This window comes from Ahaetulla prasina, chromosome 2, assembly GCF_028640845.1.
Source record: "Ahaetulla prasina isolate Xishuangbanna chromosome 2, ASM2864084v1, whole genome shotgun sequence".
Lineage (NCBI taxonomy): Eukaryota > Metazoa > Chordata > Lepidosauria > Squamata > Colubridae > Ahaetulla > Ahaetulla prasina.
In genome coordinates, this window is record NC_080540.1 from 68,421,789 (window position 1) to 68,439,629 (window position 17,841).

Sequence of the window (17,841 nt, forward strand, 5' to 3'; positions counted from 1 at the left end):
GGGTCGCATACACAATAAAACAATCCAAATAGATACAAACCAATTAAAAATACGACCAAAACTAATTTAAAAGATAAAAACAACCAAAATCGCAAAAAAAGATGCACCTGAAACAAAGAGGTAACTATTATGTAACCTTCTTAGCAGGCTCCCGCTTATCATGGGATTCAGGCCAGTTAATAAAACCATTTCTTGAAGGTCTTCTGGAAGACCAACCGGGTTGGTCCCAGACTTACCTTGGAGGAAGGCTTTTCCAAAGTGTGGAGCCACAGCAGAAAAAGCTTTCCTCCTAAGTCCCACCCAACAAAACTCCCTGGCTAATAGGACTCATAACATGCCATTCCTGCTAGAATGGGTGAGATGGGAGAGGCAGACCAGAAATAACTTGGTCCCATGTCATGTATAACTTTAAAGGTAAAAGCCAGCAGCTTGGATTGGATCTGGAAGCAATAGCACTTAAGACATATACCACTTCACAGTGCTTTACAGCCCTCTTTAAGCGCTTTACAGAGTCAGCATATTGCCCCCAACAATCTGGGTCCTCATTTTACCAACTTCGGAAGGATTGAAGGCTGAGTCAACCTTAAGCCTGGTGATATTCGAACTGCCAAACTGCTGGAAGCTGGCAGTCAGCAGAAGTAGCTTGTAGTACTGCATTCTAACCACTGCACCACTGTCGTATCCCACTCCTCCTCTGACAGCCGGGTCTGGGAAGTATGTATCAAGTGTAGCCACAAAGCCTCTGCAGCTTTGCCAAATTCCTGTCAGAGTTCTCAGGGCAGGCAGGAATCCAAGGTGTGACTTCAGCAACCAGATGAGACTTTGCCTGACTCAAGGAATGCCAAAAAGCAGATCCTTTATATAGGCCATGGGGTGTGGCTCCATGACTCAGCACTTATCCAGGCCTGCCCCTCCCTTCCTTTTGCTGACGTCGCCTCTCCATTCTCCGGAAGCGGGGATCTGTCCACTGTGTCTTTTCGTCCTCCTGCTTAGCTGCCGGCAATTCTAGCTCGTGGCTGGCTTCGTGCTCACACGCTGTAGGGAGGTTTGTTTGCTCAGTCTGTCCGGGCATGGTGCCAGGGCTGGGGGCTGGAGGCATGCCAGACCATTCTTCTTCACTATCAGTCTCTGGCTCAGATAGCAGGAGATGGGAGGGGCCCGGCTGAGGAGAGGAGGGCGGGCGAGGCACAACCACCACCATGGCTCACCAAGCGCATCGACAACTAATGCAGCTTGTGGAGCAGAAGTGTAATGTATTCAATTCTTGGAGTACAGTAACCATGCACACTACCGCATTCTGCATTAGCTGAAGCTTCCTGATATTCTTAAAAAGTCAGCTCTAACTGGCACAAGGAGGGCTCCTGTTGAAGAAATGACCTTGAAGCAAACTGTCTTAAGATGCTGAAATACAGAAAATTATCAGGTAAAGGGGGTGGGGATGGAATAGGTCAGTGATCCCCAACCGGTGGTCTGCGGATCACTGGTGGTCCATGAGAAAATGTTGGTGGTCCGCGGTGCACCCGGGTGGAGGAGCTGCTCCCGGATAAGCAATGGCCAGTCCTGTGACTAGAGCTCTGGAAGATGGGACTGGCCAGGCAGCTCATGGTGGGGCTGTAAATCTCCACTGCTGAGGGAGGTTCGGGCAATTTGTAACTGCAGTACAGCCCTCGCCGGCTGGAATGAGATAATGGTGCAAGGGGGAGTGGCAGTGCAGGTGGGCCGAAGCAACAGGTGGCGGGAACCCCGGGCTGTTTCTTCCCCCTGCTGTAGCTTCCTGTCAGCTGAAGTTGCATCCATGGTGCCCACACCAGCATCCAGAGAGAAACAGAGAAGAAATGCCACTGCTTGAGTGGGGTGGGGGTAGGGGTGAGGGCAAGAACGGCGAGACTCAGGGAATAGGTCAGGCGGAGCTGGCAGATTCAGGGCTGTTCAGGAGCCGCCCCTACCTCTGCCAGAAGTTTGGATGGCTCGGCTTCAGTTCACTCCCTCCCTCCTCACACATACACATGCACGCACAAAAACAGAGGTTGGAGAACTCTCTTGCTCACTTGCTCTCCAAGCGCCCCATGCACAGCCCATTTGAGGAAAGGGCACGCATGGCTGGGCGCCTTTGGCTGTAGGAAGAGCCATGGAGCAATGGGGTTGTTTTGTTTGCCGCAGTGGTGCTTCAGGAAGGCAGGCGGATGTCTGCAGGTGACAACTATAATGAATATGTCCACCTGCCCTCCCAAAGCACCACCACGGCAACCCCATTGCTCATTGTTGTTAGACAGCAAAGAAATGTCTGCACATAAATTGGTGTAGAAAGGACAGCAAAAAAATGTTTGCAATAGAGTCCCAGGTTCATTCTAACTGCAGAGACAGCATCTCTCAGTGCATGGAGTCTGAACCTCCATCTAGTAGTAAGGCACTGAAACAAGCCAAAGAAAAGTTTCTACAATGTGGTGGGAAAATAAGGCTGAATAGTTTGTGAATATAAAAGGTTTCCAAACTGAAAGTTGGCTGGAACACCCAGATCTATCTGCTGTATGATGTCAGACAGATTTCACCTTTAGTTCTCTCTAAACTGAATAGCAGCAGAGAATAGATAAAAAGGCAATGTCACCAACACTTACATTGTTATTTGTCTGCAGAAGTTCAAAAGGTGTCATGCTAAGACTCCTCTTTCACTTAACTAAAAATGAAGCATGCCCATAGCATCAGAAGTGGAAGAAAAGAGCTATTTTAAATTTTATTGAAAGATGCACAGTAAATCTGTGTCACAATCAATCAGAAGTTATTCTAATATTTGAACATCCTGCAGACTTACCTCAGTGAACGGTTCAATTCATCAGGTTTTGCAGGAGGCTGTGTAAAACTAAATTTCCGAGAGTATTTTTGATCACTAGCCCCGGATCCATTTTCCATGCGCTTGCTCAAAGCTGAAGTAGGAAGACCAGTAATATATTGTAAGGGACTGATGACTGATTAGTAAACTAAGTAAACATACACAACACAATACAAAACGTGCCTTTTCATGAATAAATCTCAGTAAGTTGAATGGGATATCTTCCCAAGTTCAGTTGGAGTAAGATTTGAATACCAATAATTGAGCAGCAGTTTTTTAAATATAGAAAAAATGTAGATGGATACTGCACTATAGGCACTCTAAAAATGGAAATGACTAGTTTCCCTCAGCCACCACCCATCCTCTCACAAAGATATTGGCTTAGAATTCTAAGAATTCTAAGAAATTTGTAATGCAAAATGGCATAATATTAACCCAAAATTAAAACTATACTCCTTGCTTTAAAATATTTGGAATAAAGCAAGAGTCGGGAACACAGCATCTGTACGCATAATCAGATATATGATACCAATAGAAAGTAATCAGCAACCTCCATTTTATTTTTTTTAAAACCCTCAAAGTAGCCAAAATGTCTCAATACAGTCAAATCTTAAAGGTTCTGTGTTCCATGAGGCTTTGTGAGACTCCAGATACAGTAGAACCTCTGGTCATGACCATAATTCATTCCATAACTTTGGTTGCAACCCGATTTGGTCGTGACCCAAACCTAATTCTGGAAATTTGGCACTTACAAAAAAAAAATGGTGTGGAAGGGGAAATAGGCTGTGGGGGAAAAAAATTTGGTAGGAACCCAATTTAGTCATGGTCAGAAGCGTTCGTGACCAGAGGTTCTACAGTATTCTTTTTTCTTCAGTTGTATTTTTAGCTTCTGTGACATTGCATAAAGAGACGTATAAGAAAAAAGGCAGAGGAATAACCAGAAAACTATGGAATCACAAAGAGAATTAATATATTTAAGTTTAGCCTGTAGAGTTGTACAGCATTTCCTGTATGGTCTGAAGCAATTTCACTTTGAATTCAAAATTCTGCACAGCCCTGTCCCATAACTGAACTAGTGTATCATTCTAGACTTGTCTCCTTGAATTAATAAGTGTGATAAATTAATAGACCCATCTGGAGAAAGCGTTGTGATTTCTCTCACGAAAAAATACAATAAGAGCAAACAAAAATAAAGACACAGCACCTCAAAGAACTATACAATGGGCTCCAAACATTGGGAAACACCCAATAAAAGCTGACAATCTCTCAGCGAAATTCTTTTCTGGACTACTGTAGACACTACCCTTGAAGAGGGTTCACGGCATCCAAAAGGTTCCTGAGTGGCTGCTGAGTGAAACTAAGCAACATGAACAATTGTTGCTAAGGATCTTCTATCTTCACTGGATGTTATTAGGGACTGCTTGCACTGAAACCCAAAACAGAGTTCCAGATCTAATTGAATGTCTAATTGACATTCTTAACTTTCAGTTTCTTGGATTCTATGGATTGAAACAGACGCCTGTCTCATAGTGGGCCTTTTGTCTAATCTTCTTGAGAATCAGTTTGGAATTTTGACTGAAATTCAATGACAGGGTTTCATGGATAGAGTTCACTGAGTTCACGGACTCAGACACAGCCTAGTTTTACTGGCCTATCTTGGAAGGAAGAATGCCCTTTCCTTTCAGCTCCAGAAATTTCCAAATTTCCAAAGCAAATTTTCAGAGGAAAGGAGAAGACAAAAATCTGCTGACATGATTTCACCCACTATGGCAAATGTCTTTGCTCAATGAACAGTTTAAATGGGGGTTGTGGAATATAACGGGTGATTGGAAAATTATAACTTAATGTAATATCTAAGAAATTCATCAATTTAAGAAGTATTTATATCCAAGTTTCATGTATCACACCAAAATAATAGCACAATTTTAAGCAGGAAATAGAGCGGTGATGGTGAATCTTTTAGACACCGTGCCCAAACTGCGCTCGCACTCATGTCCAAATTGAAAGGTGCGCACGCGAGAACATGCGCAAGTGTGAACATGTGCAGACAAGCAGGCATGCATGCACGGACATGTGCGCATGCACAGCACAGACGTGAAAACCAGCTGGCTGGCGGGAGGCAGGGCAACCCAACACCGGCACCACAGCAAGAGGTAAGATCTTTTTATTTCATGAGCTTCTGTTTCCTCATTTGCAGGGAAACAGAAGCTCACGAAAGAAACGCCACGGAGATCTGACCTGGGGCGACGGCACACATGCCAGCAGAGAGGGCTCTGAGTGCCACCTCTGGCACACATGCCATAGGTTCGCCATCATGGAAATAGAGGGTACTATATTCAGCAAAAAGGCAATGACCCAATGAAAATTAGCCGTGTTCTTCAAACAGCAACTGAATGGATACATTTGTAGGGTTAAAAAAGCTGAAATCTGTTTAACTAAAACACATTTTTATCAACTGTTCTCTTAATGAGTTTATTTTAAGGGAACGAAAAAAGGGCAATTGCTTTTTCACAATATATAAATATTCTGAATTTGAAAATAAGTGTCAGGCAAGAGAAGTACTTGAATTAATTTAAGTACCGTATATACTCGAATATAAGCCGATCCGAGTATAAGCCGAGGTCCCCAATTTTACCCCAAAAACTGGGGTAAACTGGGGACTCGAGTATAAGCCGAGGGTGGGAAATGAGGCACCTACCGGTTGGGGAAACCCTCCCTCCCTCAGCTGAGAAGGCTGGCGGCTCCCGCCCGCCTCTCACTGCACCGGCAGGGCTTCAGTCCGCAAAATGTGAAAAAAGGAAAAAACTCGAGTATAAGCCGTATATACTCGAGTATAAGCGAGGGCTTAAAAAAAACAAAACTCGAGTATAAGCCGTATAGACCCGAGTATAAGCCGAGGGGACGTTTTTCAGCACAAAAAATGTGCTGAAAAACTCGGCTTATACTCGAGTATATACGGTACATCCTTTTTAAAATCAGAATGGCTTACATAAATCAATGAGAACAAACTTTTAAAAAGCCAGCCTATAACGTCATCTAATCACATAAATTTATAAGCTTAGTTAAATAGCTTTGCCAGAACCATATTTGGACAGAAGGAGAGACAAAACCCAACAGCATGTAATTAGTACATGACAAACAAGTTTGTAAAACAGCTTCTGCATTAAAGCATCTTACCCAAACTGAGAACTAACTTCTAGAAATTAATGAGATCTCATTGTAACATGGTGCTTGTATTAAAACAGAATTATTTTTTATATAGGAGAGAAATGAAAAACAGGCAAACAATTAATTGCTGCATTTTACATTAACTGTTACCACAGGAACAGTAGAGCATGAAATAAGATCACAGCTGAAGCTCATTGTTGTGGTATATATCAAAGTACTTGTATATATAATATAATGGAGCCTTATGTTCACACTATCTTACCTGACAAAGCATCTGCTGTCTGTTTTCGCACAAAGGGTGCTACTGGTTTAACCTTTGTAACACTGGGTTTGGCTTCATTATATTGTAAGAATTCTCTCTGATATAAAACCATACTCTTGACATTACCTTGAATAGAAAAAAGCAGTACAAAGTTACATTCACAGCTAACAATTTGTTTACTATGTGCTTATATTATTAAGAGAAAATAAGATGGGTAAGTAAACAGGAGTTATGCTGACAACTTTGTGATATCAATCCAAAGACTTTACTAAACAGGAAACAGATATTGTTGTATACTTGTTGTATACGTTTAACAATTATATGTAGGACAGAAATATCAAGATCAAAATAACCATTCTGTAAATCTTTTAGTCTCTTAGGAAGTCTTTAAAGAAACCTGGATAATAGCTGATGGAGAAGATTTTACTTCAGTTGGTTTGGATGAAGATTTAGCTAACTTTAATAAAGTAACTACAAACTTTAGAACTGTGTTTATAGTGGCAAAATATCAGAAGTCTGGTTGCACTCCAACTAAAAACATTCCATTAAAAGGCATAACATTTATCAGTTTCTTCCACAGTCAGGTATATATAACTGAAGACTGTAGTAAGGTTAAAATCAAAAATGTTAATTGTATTATATGACCAGAAATTGACCCAAGAGCAGCGATGTCTTAAATGTCCTTACCTTCAAATTCTCCTTGATCTGTTAATAGGTTACTCTTTAGTTTACAAAACCTGGCTTTTGAACAAACCTTTTCCTTGAGATCCCATAACCTTAATTTTATGCTGTGTCCTCTTAGCTTTATTAGAAATTCATTGGTAACATCAATTTCAATGCTGTGGTTCCACGAAATCCATATCTGGTCATTTTCAAGCCATGGTTTCACTACCTATTAAAAAAATACTACTGAAACAATACATTATCAACAATATTTTCCAGGTCACAATTAAAGAATATGCTTTTAAAGCACTAGAAAGACAAATCAGTGAACGACTAAAAATATGTCTTCTCCCCTCTGGCCATCAGCTGAAAGTCATAAAATTATGACACACATGTATAAAGAATCTTTTTAAAAGTAATAATGGCTGAAACCTTTTAAACTCAAACCAAATACATTCAATGTAATCAAACTTTAAATTCAGGCAGATTTCCCTAACAGTATAAGTGTAACAGTATAAGTATAATAGTATAAGAGCCTAATGCTGGGAAAGATTGAGGGCAAAAGAAGAAGGGGACGACAGAGAACGAGGTGGCTGGACGGAGTCACTGAAGCAGTAGGCATGAGTTTAAATGGACTCCAGAGGATGGTAAAGGACAGGAAGGCCTGGAGGAACGTTGTCCATGGGGTCGCGATGGGTCAGACACGACTTCGCAACTAACAACAAATAAGTAAACTCGATATAGACAGAGAAACATTTTATAGCAGGCCAGCATATTAGCACATCAAGGCCATTACTAACTACTTTGAATGGCAGTAGCTCTCCTATATAATAGTGGAAAATTCCTTTTAGTTTCAAAAGCCAAGAGTTGAACCCAAAACTTGTATGTTCAGATGATGTTCTCTCTTCACTGAGCAGTAGTTCTTTCCCACAAAATGAAATATAAACTGGATATTATTAAAAAATCCCTTTTGCCTGCTGTACAATTAGTCCTCAACTTATGACCACAACTGAGCCCGAAATTTATGTTGCCAAACAAGACAGAGTTTTGCCCTGTTTTATGACCTTTCTTAAGTAAATCACTGCTGTTGTTTAAATTAGTGACATGGTTGTTAAGGAAATTGGCTGCCCCATTGAGTTTGCTTATCAGAAGGTTGCAACTGTCATAAATACATGCCAGTTGCGAAGCATCTGAATTTCGATCGCATGACAATGGGGATGCCGCAACAGTCATAAGTGCGAAAAATGATCATAATGATCACTTTTTTCAGTGCCATTATTACTTTGAATGGTCACTAAATGAACTGTTGTAAGTTGAGGACTACTTGTATGGTCATGCAGGGATTTAAAAAAAAAAAGCAACTGAAAAGCTGTAGTTGCCTTAACATCCCAAATGCAAAAACAAAAAGTCAGATAGCAATAGCACTTATATACTACTTCATACTGAAGCCCGTTCTAAGTGGTTTACAGAGTCAGCATATTGCCCCCAACAATCTTGGTCCTCATTTTACTGACCTTGGTAGGATGGAAGGCTGAGTCAACCTTGAGCCAGTCAGGATCAAACTTCTGGCAGTTGGCAGAATTAGCCTGCAATACTGCATTCTAACCACTGCGCCACCATGGCTCTTCATTTGGTGCTACAAAATGCTGCATGTTGATGTAAGGTTTGGGTGCTCCTTATATAATGTACCTCCTTTAATGGAGGAACATGGAGGAATTCTATTTATTCATCTAGTCCAGGGGTCCCCAAACTTGGCAGCTTTGAGACTTGTGGACTTCAACTCCCAGAATTCTCCAGCCAGCATAGCTGGCTGGAGAATTCTGGGAGTTGAAGTCCACAAGTCTCAAAGCTGCCAAGTTTGAAGACCTCTGATCTAGCCTTCTTGAAGAAAAATATTGTTGGAAAACATAGCAGGCAGAAGTCTGTACCTGGTACAAAGTCTTGCCGGTAGGTACCATAATAAAGGTAAACTAAGGCATCATTAACAAGTGATGATCATTATAGATACTGCTTTTTTGTCCCTCACATCACTGAATTTCTAGACTAAAATTATTCGAAATATAGACTTCACCATCATGTGTACTTATTCAACTTTAGCACCCATGGAAATATCACTAAATAAAACTACTGAATCAAAGCATACCTGCTGTCAAGTTGAAACCCCACAGTAAGTTTCTAGCATACCACGATGCATGAGCACAGAAAAATAAAATTAATGTCATCCATCCTAGGTTTCGTACATTATTTATTGTTATTCGTTCCCCAGAATGTTATCTGCACTTACTGAAATATTCAGCGTGGATGGCTTTTTTACTTTGCTTCGTTCGTTGTCCTTTGGAGTCCCTGGCTAACAAAATGACAACAGAAGTAAGAAAGGAAAGGAGGAAAAAGCTATGACAAAAAACAAAACAAAAACAGACTAATGAAAAAGACAAAATAGACTATTTCATTCTATAAATTTCAGAATTTGATCTATTAATATGCTATTGATCCTATTTTTCTAATATTTTAAATCAATATTTTAACTATTAAAATAATGCTATGTAGATTTTATAGCACTTTAAGTTAGAACCATTGATTTTAAAAAACCTTGAGTGGGCAAACAAGTTGTTAAAATTATCAGGAACTACATGGATCACCAAATCATGGTATCAACTTACAATTCTCCTTTGCCAACAAACTTCTATTTTGTCATCCAAGCTCAACTGCAAATATGTGTGTATAATAGAGTAAGTCAATTTACTGGTAAGGTTTTCAAGGCATGTAATTGTAGATTGCAACAAAGGTTACAGTTAAGACCAAAAGTCATAATCCCAATAAGAAACTAGAGTTTGTATTTGGCTTACTTAGTTCGATGTCTATTCTGAAAGTAAACTAAGCACAGCCACTAGCATTTTCTTTTCTTTTTTTTAATTAAAAGGTTTTATAGAAAATTTCCACAAATACCTCCCCTCTCCCTCTCTCCTCCCACTCCCACCTCCCACCTCCACCCAGTCCCCCTGTTCCGCCCCAGACTTCCCAGAGCAAAATACAGGGTATAACACCTAACAATCATAAGCTAGAATACGCTAACTATCCATCCCTCTCCTAGAGCCTTAACTCTCCTTTTACATAAAGAAAAATATACAAATACAATTTTTACTTTCTATTCATTCATAAGCTATTTGGTACTTCAGCCACTAGCATTTTCAAGGCCAAATAATGAAATATGCACCATATATGAACATTGTGACTTGTGTATTTCCATCTAACATTGGGACAGCTATGAAAGGATAGGATTTGCATTATGATATCACTACATGCATGTTATTTCTTTCATCACAACTAGAAGGACATATAATTAATTCCTCCGGACAACAATGTGAATTGCAGAAGCAGCAATGAAACAAGTTTTATTTTTATCTGCCTTCAAAATATTTGTCAGTGTGAAGGTGAAGGTTCGTTCTCCGAGCTTGTGGGTTGGTTTCCGAATGTTTCGTTACCAGGCTAGGTAACATCTTTAGCAGAGTTTAGATTCCACAATTGTGGCTGTAAGTCGAGGACTACCTATATGAAAGAAGCTCCAAGTCATTTTAGTAATGTTCATTTGTCCTGGGGACAAATGCAGGTCTAGAACCTGATGCAGAATGTAGAGAGGTTTCAGAAGATACCATAGTCGCTCCTGTCTCATCTCTATGAAGAGTATCACAGCGTGCTGGGTCAGAATGACATGATAAGAATCATTCATGTCTTAAGCACTTTACCTGGCACATCCCTTGGAAAGCATTTTGTGGTCTAATTTAGCTTTCCAATTATTGAATTTCATTTCTCCAATATTTAACAAGATTGGTGATAAACTGCAATGCAGTACTTACAAACTTCAGAAATGTATTATGATTATTTAAGTAATAGCAAAAAAAATAGTTTTATATTTTTTTTACCTTAGATTCTGTATCCAGAAATAATTTAGCCACTGGACCAAACAATACCAAATCTAATTTTCGAGGTTCAATATCATCTGGTAGAAGAAAATATTCCATATGATAAAAACGATGCATTTTTGGAATAAATCCTTCTTTTGCTTTAGATCCAGATCTCTGTATCTCTGGTTTAGAGGACTGCCAAGGTTTATTTGCTGAAAATAAATAAATAAAATAGAAAACGAAATAGGGACAGTGAGAGTGTAAATTGTTTTGTTCTATTAAGAATCTCCAAGATTCACATTTTACCTACAAAAGTATAATCTTAACATATTTACTTTGTCCTAATTGAATATATGAATTAATCTGTGTAGCTTATATTCCAAAGCCACAAATATTGTAAAGAAAATACAATAATAATTAGTTGTCTCATAGCTTTAATTAAATGTTTGTAAATTTATGCATACTTACTAGATAAAATTACCAAAAGATGTTAAATAAATATCCAACCTCCATTCAGCCTTCCAAACAGAACCAATATCAGATGCTGAACAAGCAGTTCAACAGTCATCTCACTTTTTCCAGAAATAGCTATAGAATCCCTAGGATGTGCTGTGTTAGATATAGCTATAAATATAGCTGGACATTGTTTCCACATTCAAACAAACATTTAATTAAAACTCGGACCACACGTCTTCTGAATAGTTTTTATCCCAGAGCTATTATTGCACTCAACAATGAACTAAAGGGCCACCATCAGTGAGCTGTTGGACAGCATTACTTGGTCTGTTGTGTGGATGTTTGGGTGGTTTTAAGGTGGGGAATTTGTGGTGGTGGGGGGTGTTTGGGGATATTATGTGTGTTGGGCCTGATCTCTGGGTGTTATGTGAATTTCGTTGTATGGGTATACTGTGTATATACGTACAATGACAGTGAAATAATAATAATAATAATAATAATAATAATAATAATAATAATAATAATAATAATAATAATAATAATAATAATAATAATAATAATAATAATAATAATAATAATAATAATAATAATATACCAAACATCAGAGACTGCGAAAAATCCAATGTAGCATGTGACATTTATCCATATCTACTGTACCGCCTTCATCTATATCAGTGTTTTACATGAAGTTAAATTGTGCTGAAACAGAATCAATACAATTTTCACATCTTTGGATCCCAAAGATCCACAATGGATGGGATTTATAACATGAACTTGGTATAGGATAGAGTTATTTAAATATAATGACAAAGATGTAAGATCCTTCCTATACTCAGTCTCCTATGCAGTACTCTGTAAACCCCCTATGACATACTCAAAAGAAAAAGAACTTACAATGCCATTTACCTACTTGGAAGAGTTAGTGGAACAGCCAATGAAACCGAGAATGTGCAGGTAACCAGATGATGAAAATTAAGTTCTTGGCTTCTCATTGAGTGAACAGATGCTAAATGTTCATCTATAGGAGTGGGATGACCACCGCCTCCGCCACCACCACCACACATTTCTGGACTTTCGGTTACATAGCTGCTTCCTGAATATTGTGTTTCATTGAAATCTGCCTCAGGTGCCTCTTCCTCCTCATTTTCTCCCTCAGGATCTAGTTGTTTACTTGCCATCCTAGAACAGAAACCCAACTATTAATAATTCTAATTTCTTCTGATCTGTGCTTTTCTTTCTAAAATTAATTACTGTAAAAATAAAGTAAGCAACCTACGCTCTACTAAAACTCTCCACAAAGAGAAGTTGGAAAAACTTTCTTTGTATGTCCCTTTCTGACAAACACACAATCTATTGTTACATAACCAGAATAAGAACAATTGTTTTATTCTGGGCCTGAATCATTCTTGAACAAAATGGAGTTGTTCCACGCATATATAATACAAACATAATTTTAAAATAGCAAAGTGTTTTTTTCTCTGGTTGCAAAGCAGTCATTGGTGGTTTTTATCGTAGGCTATTAACAAATCAGGTTAAAAAAATCATTTCTTTGTAAATTCCTTGTCAGGCTTATAGCCAAGTTTATTAGAAGACATTCAGCCACTGGGAAACAGCCTTACCTATTGACACTTTAAGATTAAGCCTGGCTGCTGTTACTACAGAAGGTAAGAAGAGCAGACTCATTCAAGATTAAGACTGCAAAGTTGCAGGTCCCCCATACCTGCTATAAAAGAACATCATAAGGCAACCTTGATGAACTACAGTAGAGAGACAGCCTGAAAACCACTTTGAGAGAGAGGCTAATGCTGAAAAGAAGATGTACTGCATACATTTAGTTTAGTTGGCAATCCTGAGTAACTGTAAGTTATTCTTTCTTAATGCCACATATAGGCGTGCCAGTCTTGACATATGCTTTGCATGATAAATTTTCTATCAGTACTAAGCAAGGTGGCCAAAAGGTGCAAAGACAAGAGAAGACAACCACAAAGGGACATATGATGAACTGACACCTATAATCAAGCAATCCAAACCAACAATAGCAATGCACATAAACAAGCAAGTTTCCATTCAAGCATTCCTGATGTATCAGGAACCACAGAGACAGAAAGCTGCCATATGTTGTTACATTTAGTATTCAAGACGATGACTGGATAGAAGATTAAAAATACAGCTTTAACCACACAAAGCCTATCCAGGGATTAGGAAATGAAACTTTTCATTTCAAATTATTTCTTAAGGCAAGAAGAACAAGCAGATGCACATATGCCACACTGCTACAAACACGAACTTGGATTTCAACTGTGTGTTCAAGGAAGAAAAGCATATTTTAATATGATAAAAAGCCGAGCTGTCATTATCCAAACTACACTCCGGTGAATCAAACTAGAAAGCTATGAGAATAATGGATAAAATGCAGAGAAAGATAAATGAGATTAACTTTGAAATCAATGACCCATTAGTAAACAGTCTCATTAATTTAAATGAGCAGGAGCATACATGTTTTCTTTCCCCGACTAATATATATCTACATGCACACTTTCCCCTTTTTCTCTATATTCCCTATAGAATATGCTATCTGCTTACATAGAGAAATGACTACGGTATTGCAAAAATCTGTACAGTATAATGAGTGAGGAGAAATTTTTGAACAGCTGTTTTATTATGTTTGTAAATATGATTTCAAGCTGCAGTTCAGTATTATGCTGGTTTAGTCCACAGAAAAGTTCTTCCTCCTATTTAAAAAAAAAAACAAATCAATTTGTAAACAGTCATTTTGGAATCAGTAACCACTTTACTAACCTGGTACTATAACTTATTATGAATATTTTTACCAGGATACCTCAAATTGTTTATCTTATTATCTAAGGCTTGTATTTATAAAGATTAGACAATGTAAAGACAAAGCGTTTCTTTGCTTAAAGGAAAGTCCTCTAAGATTGCAAACGGACATAAAATCAGATAGGAAACTCTTCTAGATGAAACCAAATAGTTCCCTCGGGTAATCTTGGTAAGTATAAATCATACATAAACAAGGTAAATTGGATTTAATTAGCCTTTAGAATATTACAGTAATTTAAAAGCATGTCTTTCTAATCAGTTGTATTAGAATGTCTAATTAAACTTCACCTTCTCAACCTACATGCTTGCTAAAGTTTCTCAAGATAGCAATGCATTGTGCAGCCTACAAGAGACTTCCCAAAGTTTGTTATTTTTAACTAAAATTAGAGATCTTTGAACCATTATAAAAATGAGTGTTAATCCTGGATCATGTTTAATTACATCATTTTACTAAAACATCAGGCCAAAAGACATTTCTACCACATTAATTAAACAGATTTGTTTCTATCTTCATCAGCATACACAGATTGGTGTAGTTCATGAGAAAATTTCCAGCAATGTGATGTAGTCACTATTTGAATGGCAGAGATTAGTACTATTATTTGTTCCTAATTGCTTTTAATGTTTATGTTTCAATTGTTTTAACACTGTTTTTAATTAGGTTTTAAAATATTTTAAGCTGCTTCAAAATATTATTTGAAATGTTTTTCATAAAATAATATTAAAGGATTCTCATTCTTGTTTGGTACAGCAACTAATATGAAATATTAAGATCTGTATAGTCTCTAGTTTATGCAGTTAAATCACCAGAAAAAACAGGATCAGAATTATAACAAAGATTTTTTTTGTTTTTATATAAAAATAAAACAATGTTTGGCTGGAATTGTGGAATTCAAATACAAATCAGGGAGTGAGCAATGTAAGGCATGACAGCATGAATATGGTTACCTCCAGAGACCGTGGGTCTGTTTGGCAAAGACAAATCTCCCAGATTAAACATATATTTTCAAAAATGAGAATGTGACAACTAGCTATGAACCGTTTAAATAAAGAAGCCTGCACCTATTTGGGCTGCAATTTTTATGCAGGCTTGTGAAGCAATTTAAAGAAAAAAGGTTGAGCATGTAAACATAACACCCTCCAGGCCTGGGGCCACTGGAAACTTGCTGCTTCCATAAAGTCCCACCAGCTGGGCAGACTGAGACGGTACAGGGTCTCCTGCTTGAGCAGGGAGTTAGACTAGAACAGGGGTCTCCAACCTTGGTCCCTTTAAGATTTGTGGGCTTCAACTCCCAGAGTCCCTCAGCCAGCAAAGCTGAAGTCCACAAGTCTTAAAGGGACCAAGGTTGGAGACCCCTGGACTAGAAGATTTCCAGGGTCCCTTCCGACTCTGTTCTTCTATGTTTTGGTCACATCAAGCATGACACCCTCCATCCAAATAGGGAGGATAAAAGGAAAAGATGCCCTCGAGAGTAGCTTGTCCTTGTAGGGACTACAAGGGCAAAAACACGGTTTTCTTGGCAAAGGAAGACAGGTCATTTGCCATTGCCATTGCCATTCTGCCCTTCTAGACAACAGCGTGCCCTGCTCCATTTCATCAATGGATTGATAGATCACCGGAGTTGATTTTGCTTAGCTTCCGAAGATCGCTCAGTGTTACTACTACTACTACCTGTTGTATCGGGCAACCAGAGGAGCAGCCGCTTCAGAAGAATAGAGTCCCGAATCTAACCCTCCAGCAAGCCAATAGAGTTATACGGCCTCACTATTGATCAACTCCACAAATCCAAGTAGCAAGTCAGCAATTCCTCCACCCCAACAAAATAATTTCCAGGGCCACCCACAGGATTTACTCGGGCCGGGGGAGGGAGCCCGTCCACACCCAACAAACCTCGCCGGGAAACTCACTTAACCGGCGCAGCGCCTAGCAACAAAAACAAAATTGTTCGGGATCCGAGCTTCTTCCGCCTCTCCAAAAGAATCCCGCTCGGCCCCTTTCGCTGCTAGAAGTTGCCCTCGCAACCGGTGTGTTGAGCTTGGCGCTGGGACGCCGCGGGAACAGAATTTGCTGCTCCACCCGCAATGCTAGTGGCTTTTCACACAACCCGACAGCGAGGAGAGACGGCAGAAGTTACGGCGTCTATTTTTCCCACCCCCGCGAGAAGTTCTACTGGGACAACCGGGCAGGGATCCAGAGACTCGGAAGCAAAGGCTGGCAACGGGATCGTCGCTAAGAACAACACCGTCAACACCTGTACATGCTCCGAATAACCTACGTGGCCTCGCTTTGTGAGGGGGGCCTGCCAGTCAGCCCACGTGCAACGAACGCGTTTCCAACGCCGCTAGGCGGGGAGGGGGGGGAAATCTGCAACTCGGGTGGAGCCTTCTAACGTACAGCATGTAGCTTTATGACGTGTACTCGAATTCCGAGATTCGTATTCTGGGATTTTCTGTGTTATTATTGCGGGGTTCTCAAGCCTTTGGCGGCGGGCGGTTCCTTTTGGAGTTACTAACGGTTGTGCGGTGCCATCCATTGGAGCAAGCAGGTCACAAAATAGCATTTGCAAAGGACAAGGCTAGTCACTGAACACCCCATTTTGCAAATAACCAACCTCAGCACTTAAAGACCAAGTCTTATAACTTGCCCCGTAAATCAGAAGATGTAAGTAAGCCCCAAAAGAGAAGTGCTCTCTAGAATCCAACTTTCTCTTACAACAAAGTAGACATTTAACTAAAAGTAGGCATTTTTTAAATCTGCCAATCACTTCATCCCACTCTTTCACTTAGCCCACAAATAAACTTCAACCAGCTTCTACTCCATATCTAGTTTCTCTACAGCTAGGGGGAAACACAGAAAATAGCTTCAAGATCAAATGCAGCCTTTTTCAGGCCTCAACACATTTCCAGGGCACTAATCCATATTTCCTTAACCATAGCTTATTGAAAGAACCAATCAATTCACACAAGCCAAGTCATAAACCATGATTTAAAGACTGGGTTCATTGTGTATGCAAAAGCAAAACCAGATAAAGCTTATTTACTTACTTACTGTCCCAAATTTTCTGACCAAATAAAAATAAATTAAAATCCAGATAATAAAATAGATGTAATTAATAGAATAGAATAGAATAGAATTTTTTTTATTGGCCAAGTGTGATTGGACACACAAGGAATTTGTCTTGGTGCATATGCTCTCAGTGTACATAAAAGAAAAGATATGTTCATCAAGGTGCAACATTTACAACACAATTGATGGTCAATATATCAATATAAATCATAAGGATTGCCAGCAACAAGTTATAGTCATACAGTCATAAGTGGAAAGAGATTGGTGATGGGAACTATGAAACGATTAATAGTAGTGCAGATTCAGTAAATAGTCTGACAGTGTTGAGAGAATTATTTGTTTAGCAGAGTGATGGCCTTCGAGAAAAAACTGTTCTTGTGTCTAGTTGTTCTGGTGTGCAGTGCTCTATAGCGTCGTTTTGAGGGTAGGATTAATTAATTAAGATATACAATATATTAAATGTACCATCCCAGTGGAGGGGAAGCACTGAAAATCAAACTGAGACTGAAGGTAATCAAGATGAGGATCTAGCACACATCCCTGAGAGGCCACCCCAAAAGTGCAGATATAATTAAGAAACTTTCCTTTATAATCTAATGCATTGCAATAACCAGGGATTACTACGATATTTGTAAGAGATAGCAGACTTTATAAGAAG

General features: G+C 39.1%; 1 protein-coding gene across 2 annotated transcripts in view; it reads right to left on the reverse strand.

The window, feature by feature from the left end:
- Positions 1-16,178, reverse strand: part of CFAP92 (cilia and flagella associated protein 92 (putative)) — a 49,314-nt gene extending 33,136 nt beyond the window's left edge. The window contains exons 1-7 of one of the 2 annotated variants that reach the window (XM_058170023.1): positions 16,025-16,178; positions 12,189-12,457; positions 10,841-11,034; positions 9,205-9,267; positions 6,945-7,149; positions 6,258-6,383; positions 2,810-2,921 (exon numbers count right to left, since the gene is read on the reverse strand). In XM_058170023.1, coding sequence (XP_058026006.1) covers positions 2,810-2,921; positions 6,258-6,383; positions 6,945-7,149; positions 9,205-9,267; positions 10,841-11,034; positions 12,189-12,456 — 968 coding nt within the window. In that variant the 5' untranslated portion in view covers position 12,457; positions 16,025-16,178. Of the gene's footprint in view, positions 1-2,809; positions 2,922-6,257; positions 6,384-6,944; positions 7,150-9,204; positions 9,268-10,840; positions 11,035-12,184; positions 12,458-16,024 lie in introns of those variants that run through there. The other variant, XM_058170024.1, reaches the window with a different exon arrangement.
- Between the last annotated feature and the right edge of the window lie 1,663 nt (positions 16,179-17,841).